This window comes from Sciurus vulgaris, assembly GCF_902686455.1.
Source record: "Sciurus vulgaris genome assembly, chromosome: 6".
In the NCBI taxonomy this organism is placed as follows: domain Eukaryota; kingdom Metazoa; phylum Chordata; class Mammalia; order Rodentia; family Sciuridae; genus Sciurus; species Sciurus vulgaris.
In genome coordinates, this window is record NC_136466.1 from 165,515,429 (window position 1) to 165,529,068 (window position 13,640).

At 42.8% G+C, this 13,640-nt stretch overlaps 1 protein-coding gene across 3 annotated transcripts in view; it reads left to right on the forward strand.

The window, feature by feature from the left end:
- Nucleotides 1-13,640, forward strand: part of SEMA5A (semaphorin 5A) — a 447,525-nt gene that overhangs the window by 220,852 nt on the left and 213,033 nt on the right. For all 3 annotated transcript variants that reach the window (XM_079145300.1, XM_079145298.1, XM_079145299.1), the window contains exon 5: nucleotides 1,772-1,817. In XM_079145300.1, coding sequence (XP_079001426.1) covers nucleotides 1,772-1,817 — 46 coding nt within the window. The remainder of the gene's footprint in view (nucleotides 1-1,771; nucleotides 1,818-13,640) is intronic.

The following is a 13,640-nucleotide window of genomic DNA, read 5'->3' on the forward strand; positions in this document are numbered from 1 at the left end:
GCTGCAGCACTGTGGCCCTGCTATTCCTTGTGTCTGAGAGTCTCCATTTCTCAGATTTCCTGTGTCTCATGTGGGACCCAGAGCTGACTCAGACCCTCGGCAGCAACAGTGTCCTCGGGTGGACGAACACGTTCACGTTGCTGAACGGGATCCCTCAACAGGATGGGGTACCATGTTACCGAGACGGCAGGTTGCATCCAAATTTCAGCATACAAATCTCAGTGAACGGGGTTGGGGGATCAGACGAGGCTCCCAGGAGTAATTGGATATGACTTTACAAGTTAAACTCGGTGTCAGGATCAAGGGCCCATGTCCTTTTCTAATCCGTGCAGATGGAGAGAGCCACCCTTGCCACGCTGGGACTTACTCATGGCTCCCTTGCCAGTCAGTCTCCATGAGTCGTTGACAGGCTGAGTGCCTTTGTTCTGAGCTGCGCGCGTTCTCCGCAGGATAGCGTTTTCCATACTTTTATTGGTGCTATATATTCATCCATAATGGTGGGATTCATCCTTACGTGTTTGTAGGTGCACATGATTTAATGATGTAATTTGGCCACTACCATTCCTTGGTATTCTCTCCCTCCCCTCTTCCTTCTCTGTGGTCCCCTTCCTCTACTCTACTGGTCTCCTTTGAATTTTCATGAGATCCCCCACCCACATTTCCCCCGCTTTTTCCTTTTTAACTTTCACATATGAGAGAAAACTCACAACTCTTAACTTTCTGAATTTGGTTTATTGTGTTCCACATAATGTTCTCAATTTCTATATATTTTGCTGTAAATGCTGTGATTTCATTTTTCTTTATGGCTGAATGATACTCTATTGGGAACACATGCCACATTTCCTTTAACCACTCATCTTTAACCTATGGAACCTAGGCTGGTCCTCAGTTTGGCTGTTGGGAATGGTGTTGCTATGCCATGGGTGTGGATGTGTTACCACAGTGTGCTGACTTTAATACTTTCAGGATAAATACCGAGGAGTGGTATAGCTGTGTCATATGGTGGTTCCATTCCATCTTTTGAGGAACCTCCATACTGATTTCCTTAGTGGTTTTATTAATTGACTATCCCACTAGCAGCATAAAAGTGTCCCCGTTCCCCCACGTTTTCTCTAGCATTTACTCTTGTTTGTTTGATGAATGCCATTCTGACTGAGATGGAATCTCAGTGTGGTTTTGATTGTATTTCCCTCAATTAATGATTTTTTTTCATCTAGTTTTCACATATGAGAGAAATGATCTGATTGAATTTCCCTAAGATGGTGAACATAATTATTTTATTATTATTTTTTTATTTTAAATTCAGAGACAGGGTCTTGCTGAGTACCAAGGCTGACCTTGACCTTGCTGTCTTCCCCCCTCAGCCAAGTCGCTGGGGTTACAGGCATGCACCACCACACCCAGCTAGATCAAGCTTGATTTTTAAATTGTTGAATATTTTGTGAATATATTAGGTTTATATAACCATTTGCCTCCTGTTAAATATTTAAAATGGCTTCTTTTGCTATTAGAAATGATGCTTATATTTGTTGGCCAGTTTTCTTTTGAGAAATGTCTGTTTAGTACCTTTGTCGGTTTATTAATTGTATTACTAGTTTTTCTGGTGTTACTTTTTTTGAACTCTTTCTATATTCTGTATATTGATCCAGCAGGAGGATAAGTTTGAAGCCCAAATCTTTATGTGTTCTTGTCCTTTAGTTTCATAATACTTACGAACTGAGGCTTTTGGAATTCATTAAAACTAAACCTGCCCTCCTCTTGTGTCTTGTAGGAACTACCTCTTCAGACTGCAGCTTGAAGACCTGTCTCTGATCCAGGTAGGTCCCTGTTTGAGGGCATGGAGGCAGAAGCAAAGGTGCCAGTCAAGGCAGGGCAGGGTTTTGCTGCTCAGCTGGTCGGGCCACAGGTCTCTGGGCTGCCCTGTTGTGAATCCCACCTTCGTTAATTCCCAACCAGCCTCTTCCTCTTCCCTGTGGCCTCTTGCGTTCGTGGGAGACATCCTGATTTACTCTTCATCAGGGGACAGACAACTCAGGACGTTCCTGCAAAGTCTGCGAGCGTCCCTTTGCTCTCTGAGAGCACCCGTTGCTTATGGAGTGTGGTTCATTTAGCCATCATGTTCTTATGACGTGTCTTAGCTTCCTCTTTTTGTTTCTCATTAGATAAATATAAATATAGGGATCTACACACATCAAAGGATAAACAAGGTATATCAAAATACGATTTTTAATTCTGTTACTGCTACTGGGAGACAGAGTCATGGGTCCTTGTGCCTAAACATTTATTTCAGTAGCAGACATGAATCGTGAAAGCCCCCTCTATTTCCCTGGTCTTTGGGAAAGGTGTGATAATCAAGGTCTCGAGAGAAGAAGGTGGTTGGGACACAAATGTCTCTCTCACAGATTCTCAAATTCACTGTGGACCATGCCAGCATTCCTGGACCAGGCACAGTTTGGAAAATGTTCTTCAAAACAATTCAATCCTCGTGTCTGGGGCTCTAAGAAGCAACTGGGGAGAAATTTATCATAAGATTTTATTCTCTTGATAATGCTTGTCCTTGTGAATATTCAGAACCTTTAGAGCTACGTTTTAACATTAAATCTGTCTTTTATTTGTTGGGGTCTTGAAATATGACAATCTACAGCCAAAGCTCATATTGGTAAAAGCAAGAGCTTTGAACACCCTTCACCTGGCTTGTGATCTGGCTCCAGGTCTGTCAGCCATTACTGCTTTCCTCATCGGCAAAATGGCTACAAACCACTACCAAGCCTCACCATCAGCAGGAGATGAAGTGAGACGGGCGGAAGAGATAAGCACAATGACTTCTCCATGAATGGGCTTTGCTTTTGTGAAGTGAGAGTGATTAATGGTAAATCACTGGCTTGTCGACACAGATAATCACAGTAGCAGGTTAGAAATAAGAATCCATGAACATATTCAAACAAGGAGACACAAATCCGCGTGGGAGGTTAAAGGGTCTGCTCGCTCCTACCATAAAATACCAATGAATAAACACGGGAGGAATGGTTTCATTCAAGAATCATGATTTGGCAGTCTTCACACCAAAACACTTTTTAATTCCAAAATGATTCTTGACTGCTAAAATGCTGAATCTGAGTTTGATGACCAAAAGGTAGTTACACAGTCTCACAGAATTACCGATATGCTAGTTACTAGTTATGAATAATAACTTTCAACACGGCAGCAAAGACGCCTGGCAGATACCTTGCAGCCAGGTAGTGCACAGTGACCTCCCCAGTAACAGGACAGAGTCCAGTGATTAGTTGCCCTGAGAAGGACACGGGAAGATTCTAGCAAAACTCATAGCCAGTCTCATTGTGAGGAACCACCCGACAAAGCCAGACAGAGGGCTGTCCTACATAAAGCTGGCTTCTGTCCTTCAAATATCAAAGTCATAAAGGATACGAAAGCAGGGTGAAGAGTTATCCCACCACCAAAGAAGACAAATAAACTCGTCAGCCATGCACTGCTCGATCCGTATTGGATCTTGGACCCGTATTTTATTTTTTCTTACTCTAAGGGAAATATTGGGATGACTTATAGACTGTGATTGTAGATAAGATAATAATACCGACCCCCTGACTTTGATAACTGTGATGATGTTGCAGAGGATAGTGCCCTTGCCCTGGGGGAGAGCCTACTGAAATATATGGGGGTAAATGCTGTCATTCTGGTAATTTTAAAAATCACTGCATATATATGTACATATATGTGCATATATGCAGGCAGAAAAATGATAAAGCAAACGTGATCATATGTCCATGGGGGATGGAGTCGAAGGGTTCATGAGGATCCTTTGTGACTTTCTTGTGGCTTTTCTTCACATTATGTTGCCATTAACGTGTGCATGTAATGTTGCTCACTGTCCTCTGTCCATGGCGGCTGCCTTTGTGGTGACTGCCTGCCTTTGTGGGGAGGCAGGTGTAGGGGGTTGGTGGGGCCGAGGGCTGCTCTGGTCGGCAGTACCAGGGGTGAGAGCCTCCTCTGTAGACACGGGCCAAGCAAGCAGTGAGTGCTGAGTGGTGGCATTGGGAACACAGCCCTCCGGACAGTCACCGCAGCGTCCTTGGTGACCCGCAGTGCCGCTCACCCCTGCACACTCTGGAGTTGGCTCTGCAGTTCTGTGGCCTGCTGTTTACTTAGCGTGGAGAGGGATAAAACTGGCAGTTCTTCACGACAGGGTTTTCTCCTTACACATCTCCAGGAAAGAGGTTTTGTTGATTTCTATGAATATTTTATTTTAATTCAAATGACTACTTCCAAGGCTAACAAGGAGGAATGAGCACAGAGGCCAGCAAACGGCTCCTCGGGCCTTGTAAACAGCGCTGTCTGAGAGAAGCATGTGAGCCACATAAGTAATTTAAGATTTTCCCATAGTCACATTGAAAACAGTCAAAGAAACAGGGGGATTATTTTAGTGATGTATTTGAGTTACATCATGTATCTAAAATACCATAATTCGAACATGGAGTCATTACAAGAAGTTCATGGGATACGGTGCATTCCTTTTCATAAGGAACACATTTTGGTGCTTATTCTGTGCTTTCAGTGCGTTTCTATGTGGGCTCATGTCCAGTGGCAGGGCCGCCTGCTGGGCAGCGCAGCCGTAGACTGAGCGGCAGGCGCCGTGACTCACATGCGTCACATGACTCAAAGCAAATTCTGGGAACCATCATCTGGGTTCGTTTTTGTATCTCAGGCTAATCATCTTCTCCCTCCTTCTCTCTCCAAAGATAGGAAATCCTGGCTTAAATGTGGCAGGATGGGAGCCCAAGGCCAAGGACACCTAAGGTGGACAAGAGCAGGGAGGCAGGGAGACGGGGAAGGCCTGGGCAGGGCCGGCTTTGGGCGATCCCGCCCCCTCGGCCAGACAGCAGCGTCCACCTCCGGGTGGCTGCTTGCACCTGCCTCTGCCCAGCCCATGGGGACCTTCTAACCTGTCCACCAAAGTCAAGGCGTCCACTGGTTCCCAGACCGACAGTGTTCCCAGCTTCAAGGGCTTTCTCTTGCTCTCCTCTCTCTCTACTCGCTTTAACCCTGCTCTCTATCTCCAGAAGAGGAGGGGTCCTTGAGTCTCACTTCAGCTGTCACCTCCTTGTGACCCCTCCCAAGGAAGGGTGGCTGGTGTCCCTGAGGCCTTTCACACCCCCGGGCCTTTACTACCACTTACTGCTTTAGTACTTCTTCTTCCGCTTCCTCCTCTTCCTCTTTATTTTTCATTTTTTAACCAGGGAGTGAAGCCAGGGGTGGTTAACTACTGAGCCACATCCTCAGCCCTTTTATTTTTTATTTTGAGACAGGGCCTTGCTGAATTGCTTAGGGCCTCACCAAGTTGCCAAGGCTGACCTCAAACGTGTGATCCTGCCTCAGCCCGCTGAGCCTCTGATCACAGGTGTGCCCCACCATGCTTTCACCCCTGCCCAGCCATCATTACCTCCTGTGCAAATTCACTCTGTTGGAAGGTGTGTTTTTTAATATCTTTTATTTATTTGTTCCTTTTAGTTGTCCATGACAGTAGAGTGTATTTTGACATATACGTGGAGTATAATCTCCTATTCCTTTGGTTGTACACATTGTGGAGTCACATTGGTTGTGTATTCATATATGAACACAGGAAAAGTCATGTCCGGTTCATTCCACTGTCTTTATTTGTGTTTGTACCCTCAGTGTTGTATTAAAGTCAGTCATTAGGTTAGGTTACTGGTAGCTGGTAGGCTCAAAATAAATACCTGGAAACAGTTTAATGTCTTGATATTTGATAGTATATTTCACCCTTTCTCAATCATTTTTACCTTAACTTTATGAGTTATAAGGTAAACTTCACATTTTTGTTCCTAAAGTCAAGAAAAGCAGTAAGAAATGGCTGCTGAGAGGCACTTGGACACACACAGGCGTGCACACTTAGCTCAGAGGAAGGTTCCGGCACAGGCAGGCGATCTGGGTTCTGACATGCTCTTCCTTAAATACCAGTCCCTGTCTTCATTGCTCTTCTGCACATTTCCACACCCTCAAATTCTCTGCCTCTGTGTTGGCTTAACATCAGTCATCAGCAGTAGATGTTGAAGAAAACGTCCATTTTTCCTTTTATCTAGTGACCTAAGCAGACCTCTGGAGCCCCAGCGAGCCCCACTCTGTCAGTGCCCCAGGATTTAATGTGCCTCCTTAGGTTGAGCAGCCTCCATACTTCCAGGTTGTGGGAGGTTCGGGGACACCCCTGAGTTAATATCCTTCAGTGAGGGGTCCCCACCTTATGCTGTCCCTAGAACATGGTCGTAAGGTGACTCAACTTTGTGGAACCATGGTGAATTCATGAGCTGATTTCAGAATGAAAGACCACTGAAAGGTCAGATTGCACACTAACCCTGATGCAGAGTGCTAACAGGTCCCAAATCAGAGGCCCCTCTGCTCTGCCCAGGAGGCTCTTGTCTCCCTAGATAATCGAGATATCAGCAATGGAGTCTTTAAGGAAGTAAGATCTGACAGGGTCAGGACGCAGCGACTCTCATGCCCCTAGTGAACGTGGTCTGTTTGAGGCAGATTTCTTGGCATCGCTGCAAGAACGTTCACATTCCACGAAGTAAAAAGGCCGCGCTTAGAATCTTTGTTAGGAATTTCAAGCAGGCATCTCCTTCAATAATGTAAGGAGAATATCCAAGAGTAGCTTTTAATTTGATGAGGTAAAATCTGTTTTTCACCAATGACTGGAGAATCAAATATTAACTGGCTGTCGTTTGTCCTGCGTCTTTCCCCTGGAGCCTGAAGTGGTGCATCCCTGGGACTCAGTGTGGACTGAAGATGGCCTCTGTGGTCTGTTGAAGACCATGTTCTGCAACAGTGGTAGTTCTGCATTACACATCTCTCCTACCTGGTGTCATGACAGATGTGAGTCTTCAGCGTTGCTTCTATTCTTGCTCAGATCATGGTAGTCATTTTACTAGAACAAAACTCTTTGAAATGTGAACACGCAGGTGGCCCCGGACTAACCAGCCACACTTGCCCATCTGAGATTCTTCCATGATGAACTGAGGTAGCAGCTCTGGAACACCTGGGGCCTCTGCTCATTCAACCTCACTATCTTCCTAGTGTTCTTTTGGGAAATAGCTCAAAATCCATTTATACATGGTTTTGTTACTAAGGAAAAAGAATTCACTGCCTGTTTCTCACTTAAAACTGTTGGAATAAGCAGAAAAATCGAAATCTGTGTTCCAATTTGCCACCTGCCTCTATGATTTCTAAATTGAAAACTGTTGAATCTTTCCGACTATATGATCATTCTTGGTAGAGAACTCTCTCCAAAATTGAGGTAGATGTTAATTTCTCTTTCTATATATCTGTGTTTGGGGAATTGGGTTTTAACTCCTGTCAGTGTTTAACCAGTTGTTCTCAGCTAGGGCCAGTTTTATCTCTTGGGAACATGTGACGATGGCAGTGGATATTTTCTGGGGTCACAGCTGGAGGTTGAGGCTGCTACTGGCATGTCATGGTGGAAATCAGAGATGGTTATAAATATCCTGCAGTGCACAGCGCACTCAGAAAAGAATTATCTGACTTTGAATGGTTCTAGTGCTATTGTTGAGAAAACTTAAGTTAGATGATTTCTTATGTTAGATGACTTACTTCTCATGTCCATGACTGTCCAGTGCAGTCTTTATCTTGGTTGTCATGTATTCTGAAGAAGCCATTATTCTAGTCTATAACACTGAGATTTATTGACTGAATCTATAAGATTTTTGATTTCCTCATATATATAACCCAAGATATGTATGAAACCTTAGTGGCTATTTCTTAAGAACCTACTGGGACTCTTGAGTTTAAATTACTTCTTTTTATTAATATGAAATTAAATTTAAAAATAAATTGAGTCCATTTATAATAACCTGTCTCATGGGTCATAACACTATAATATAACTACCCTCTGTTGGAAAGCTTCTGTATAATTTAAAGAATGATATACTAATTAATAATTTAGAAAAACTATTTCAATGAGATATTCACATTGATTAATTTTTAAAATTATGCTTTATATTTACTGGGTCAGAAGAGACTGGTCTCCCCTGTAGCTCTTAAAAATCATGATCCCTAATTTTCTTTTTTTTCTTTTCTTTATGTGTTCTTAAAATCTTAGCATTGTAGAAGTGGAAGGATGTTCAAGATTGCCTTTATTAAGATTTTTCAAGGTTCAGCAAACTAGGGCATGTGGATCACAATTAAAGTTTTATTAGAACCCAATCATGCCCATATATTTGCATATTGTCAATATGACTAATAAAGTTTTATTCGAACTCACATCCATTCCTTTACTTAACTGTCTATGGCTGTTAACCTGAAAAAACTGAACAGTCCTACAGAGACCATCTCATCTACAAAGCCAAAACGATTCACTATCTGTACTTTTGAGGAAATGTGTGTTGTCTATTCTGGTAACTAGTACATATCGAGTTCTCAACAGATATTTTTGGAGTAAGCACAGTATGATGCTGGGTAATTTTTGTCCGTTTCACTTTATCAGGCAGTGTGTCCTTGATGGGTTTGTTTCCACTCCTTGCACAGCAAATGCATGGTGTCGGGAGACCTTGACCAGTGAGTTGAAACCCTAGATAGGTAGCCCTTCCCCCAGATCCCAGTCCCTTGCATCTTGCTCCTTGGTGCAATTCCTGTCAAAAGTTGTTTCATCTACCAAGACTTTCAAACACATTTATTACTCTTTTTTGCATAACTTCCTGGGGGATTTATAGTTGTTTATGTATAACTTTTAAAGGAAAATTCTCCTACTAATTTGAAACTCAGATGAAGACTGAGCTTTTACTGGTTTGGAGAGTATTAGTCAACTTAGTTCACTGCCATTAACAGAATACCCTGTTTTCCCAGGGACCAAACATTCACATGCTGAAGATTGACTTCTCATGTCCATGCCTGTCCAGTGCAGTCTGGGGGCTCTGTTTCATGCTGCTGTTCAGAAACGCAATGTGTTCTACTTTATGGTGTCCCCATCTTCAGCCCACACCTCTAGGGGCAGCACGGGGGAAAAGTGGGAGATCATGCAGAGGAGATCTGTGTGCACCTGGCCAATGATGACCCATCCCTCTGCCCAGATTCATTGGCTGTAATTCTATCCCATGGCTTCATACGACTGCAAGGCCATCTAGGAAGTATCACTTGAGTACATTCCTGCAAGGAGCAGAAAACTCAGGCTTTCAGATATCGGCAGGTACAGATTTTCTCCTGGACGTTGCTTAGTTAAACAAGACTATCCCCCAGGAATGCATTTAACCACTCCCTGTTCTCCCCCATGCCCGCCTCCCACCATTCTGACGTTTTTACTATACACAAACATGTATTCATGCTTCTAACATTTCTGTAAATAACAAGCAGCAATACTCCGAACAAACCACTTAACCTCTCTGGACCTCAATTTTTCCCACAGTATATTTTGGAGAGGAGATTCAGGAAGAAGTGCAAACTGAATTATCCCTTGACTGCATTAAAGTATTAATGTGTTTCCTCCTTCTCCTTATTTCTTCTGTCATGGCTTTCGATGCCTAGGTTCCTGTTTCTTTAAGAAAATGTCTCCCTACTAATTTGAACTTGGTGTCATGCTTATTCACTCTAACTTTATGACCAAATCTGTCACAAAATAATGATGTCAACAACAATGTAATGATTGGACAGCTTTGATTGTGGCCTTACAAGCTCTATGCAAGCATCATCTCACTGAGCTGTCCAGCATCACTAAGCACAGGTATTTTCAATATTTTATAGGTGAGCTGAGGCCCAGAGAGTTTGTGACATTTAATCAAGGTGAATCTGCTAGTCTGTGGTGGGGTCAGGTTGCAGACTTGGGTGTAGAGGATTTCAGAGGACAGAGTTGCTTCATCATGAACCAAATGCCCCTGGATTGCACCTATAGGTGCCACCTGCCATGCTTCTGCCATTCACCGTGAGGATGCAGTGATTGTGGCTGTGAATTTGTCATTGTAGTTTACTTATGGTTCTGAGGTCAACTTCTCTGGGAATTCGCCTGAGATTCCTCAGGGGTACGTTCTGGAGTGGAAAGTGCAGGCTGTTGCAGACAAAGGGAGTAGGCGGGGATGGTCTCTGAGTGGGAATATGCCCGGAGCCTGCTCCTGGAGCTGTGGAGTGTGAAGAGGCAGCATGAGGCTGTTAGGCAAGGTGGTGACCTACACCCTGCCCCCTGTCCTTCAGTCCTCAGCCGTGCCCTGTAGAGTTTGGAGGAGGTCATGCCCCTCCTGCTGAAGGACTGTCAACAGCCAGGAGTATCTCTCCAGAGCAGGGGCCAGCAGTGAGCAGTGCCAGCCCATGCTGAGGAGCCAGGGGCAGGGCGCTCCCTCGGCTCTGTCCGCAGAGCTGGGTAGAACATCAGTACTGCCCACTATCATGGGAATTTCTCAATGTTTTTAGGGATCTTATTTGGACTTGTCTTGATATTTTAGACCCAGATTACTCAAACACTAGTCTCAGTTACTGAAGAAATGAAGTGTTTTTATGTCTTCTAAAAAATGTAGTATATAATTTATAACTGAATGCATTCCATTGTATTGTACCTTAGTTTTTAATAGGTGTTCCTGTTTCTGAATTTCTGCCTCACTTGCAGCCTCAAAAACTAAATTGAAGACGCACAAATATTTTTCTAAGCTATGTATATCATTTAGTTTCGTGAAATGAGGTCAGGAAATTTCTGTAAGCCAATAGCCAACACTGTCTGACAATCACTGTAAGCTCGATAAATGGAGGGGCTCATGTCATTTATCTAAAATGCATTTCTATTTCCATTTCAAAAATGGCCCCAGAGTCTGATGTAACTGCTGAAGAATGGGCTGCTCAGAACTCTGCCCTGCTTTCATCGCTTCACTTCCGCATCCCTCCCCAAATCCTGGCACCAACAGATAAGCTGACGACCAGGCAAACCTTTGTTTCACATTTAAGTAATGGGATTCTTATTTGGCTAACAGATTATACATTCTGGGAGCTGCAGTCTCCCAATTACCTAGGGGCCAAGTATAAATGAAAAGAAGGAGGAAATATAAATGAAATAATATGAGTCACACCGGCCTACAGTTCTCCGGAGTGAATGGACTGAGACTCTTGATTTGGTGACTTTACAACAGGTGAGTTATTTGTCCTCTTGGATTTATTCATAACGCTGATAGCTTTGGGGAGAGGAGCTATGGGTAGATGGTAGAACGCAGTGGGCTCTGCCTTATTTAGCTTCAGTCTGTCAAGCACTCCTGCTTTGTCCTCCTGCCTGAACTCACAGTACTGGGAACTGACCCCAGACACCCTCCACCAACTGAGCTACATCTCCAGTGGCTGGGTTGGCTTTAAGTGTGTGATCCTCCTTCCTGAGCCTTCTGAGGAGCTGGTATGATAGATTTGTGCCTCTGTTCCTGTCTTCTTGTGGCTCAATTGTAAGACTTCATATTTTACTTCTTCATTAAATTACAGTGTTTAACTGTTCCTACCAAACCTCACTGACCTGAGAGCTATTCAGTCTTTTGTAAATAGTGCCATATGATTCTGTCAATGGTTTTCTAAGCGTTGATTGAACAACTTAATTTTTTGAAATTCAATCTATTTTTAACTTTTGGGAGATATTCAGTTTTTATTTAGGTGTGTTCTAGATCACATAGAGGCATGTCGCCCATGCAGAAGTTCTCCATTAAGAGTTGTTTATTTTGTAAGGAAATGATATTGATGATGTGTGGCATTGCATTTATGTTTGCCATCTAAAGCCTTCATGCCAATCGTCATTGGAATTAATGTGTATTGGAGTCAGAGGCAATTTTAAAATAGTTGGAATCTTTTAGTTTCTGATTCAAGAGAATGGAGAGAACCCACATACTGATCTTCCATTCATCAAAAGCAGTCATGCAAATGACTATGAAGTTATGTAAGGAAATAAAGCTATGAACACAGGAAAGGGGATCATGTATATGCCCAAATCTGAAGACTTTTGAAGAATGGAAAGCATCCTTTCTTTGGAAATTTGGAAAGACACAAGAACAGAGAAAAATCACCATGTAAAATTCAGTGTAATAGGAAACAAAAGGTAATTACCTCGGATGAAGCAGTGAGAGTCCAAGGAAATGAAAGGACATCAAAGAAACTTTAATATTGTGTTGGATGACACTCCGGAAAGTACTGTAGGCTTTCTGGATGGTTTTGTATTCATAAGTGTCTCCCCTCTAACCTGATACATCATTTTGAGGGCAGAAGACAATTTTTGAAAGTAAGAACCAGTAAAATCGGAGGAGAGAAGATGAGATTATTTTGCGTTTCATTCAGGTGGTGCTTAGAAAGAGAAATCAGCAAAGATGTCCCAGTCACAGTGGGGTTTAGTTGTAAGTTGAAGTCCTGATGGGCTTTAAACACCTGACCAATTGTTGGAATTGTTTTCAGAACGTTGGTAACGTGTGAGGCACATGGAACTTCCCACTTTCTTGTGGGACCAAGGAGATCAATGTTCAGGATTTCTCTGACCAGGAAATCAAGGCAGATCAGTAGCCCAGGAACCCCCTGGCCCCCGCTGATGTACAGGGCATACATCAAGTCCCAGGGGAGTGTTCTGCAGCCTATATGAACTATTCCTTCCTATCTATACATATGTGTAATTCAGTTTGATTTAAAAATTAGACATAAAAAGAGAGTAACAAAAACCACAAATAAAATAGCATCATTATAACAATATACTGTGATAAAAAGTGTGTGATTATGGCCACTCTTTCTCAAAAAGGGTTACTTGAACACAGGCATTGAAAAAAGCACCCTGGGTGCGAAGCGACTAAGGGGTGGGAAGCAGATTCAATGTCCATATGTTGGCAAAAGGGATGATCCTCTTTCCAGAAGGCATCCAGTGAGACTGCATGAGGTTTCATCGTGTTCTTCAGCATGGTATACAATTTAAAACTTACCAATTATTGTATCCTGGAAATTGGTTTTTAGTCTGGAATTTTTCCATCTAATGTTTTCAGACTGCTGTTGACTGCAGGTAACTGTAATCTTGAAGCAAAACTACAGATTAGGAGGACGACTTATATTTGAATCTCACCCGGCTGCACCCCATCCTGCTTCAGGCCTGCCTCCATCTCTCCCACAACGCCTAGTCTGCTTCACCGAGGGAAAAGCCACTCCCTGATGCAAGAGTCTTAGGTGGAACTGGCTTAATTTGCAATCTCTGGAACTCTTTTATCCACAGCTGCAGTATACAGTTAAGTATTCTAGGCACAGGTAATGGCAGGGCTCCATGACAGACAAATTAGATTTAAATAGGCAATAGAACTAAACCCACAGATGATCCAATTAGCAAAGTTAGCAGAAAGTGACTTTGAATAACTGATTAATATATCCAAGAAAGCAGAGGAAGATTTGGACAGAACTAATCAAGGACTGGAGAAATTCACCAGAAAATTACAATTCAAAAAGGGGAAAAAACGGGGCAGAGGAACCCCAAAGAACCAATGCATCCACAAAGCAAAGAAAAAAGAAATACTTCATTTATGGATTATTTTAAAATATTTGATCATTAAATTGACAATACCAATCAATACCAATGGAAAATTAGAAAACAAATTTGAAAAAAAAATCTGTGAATTTGAGTAAAG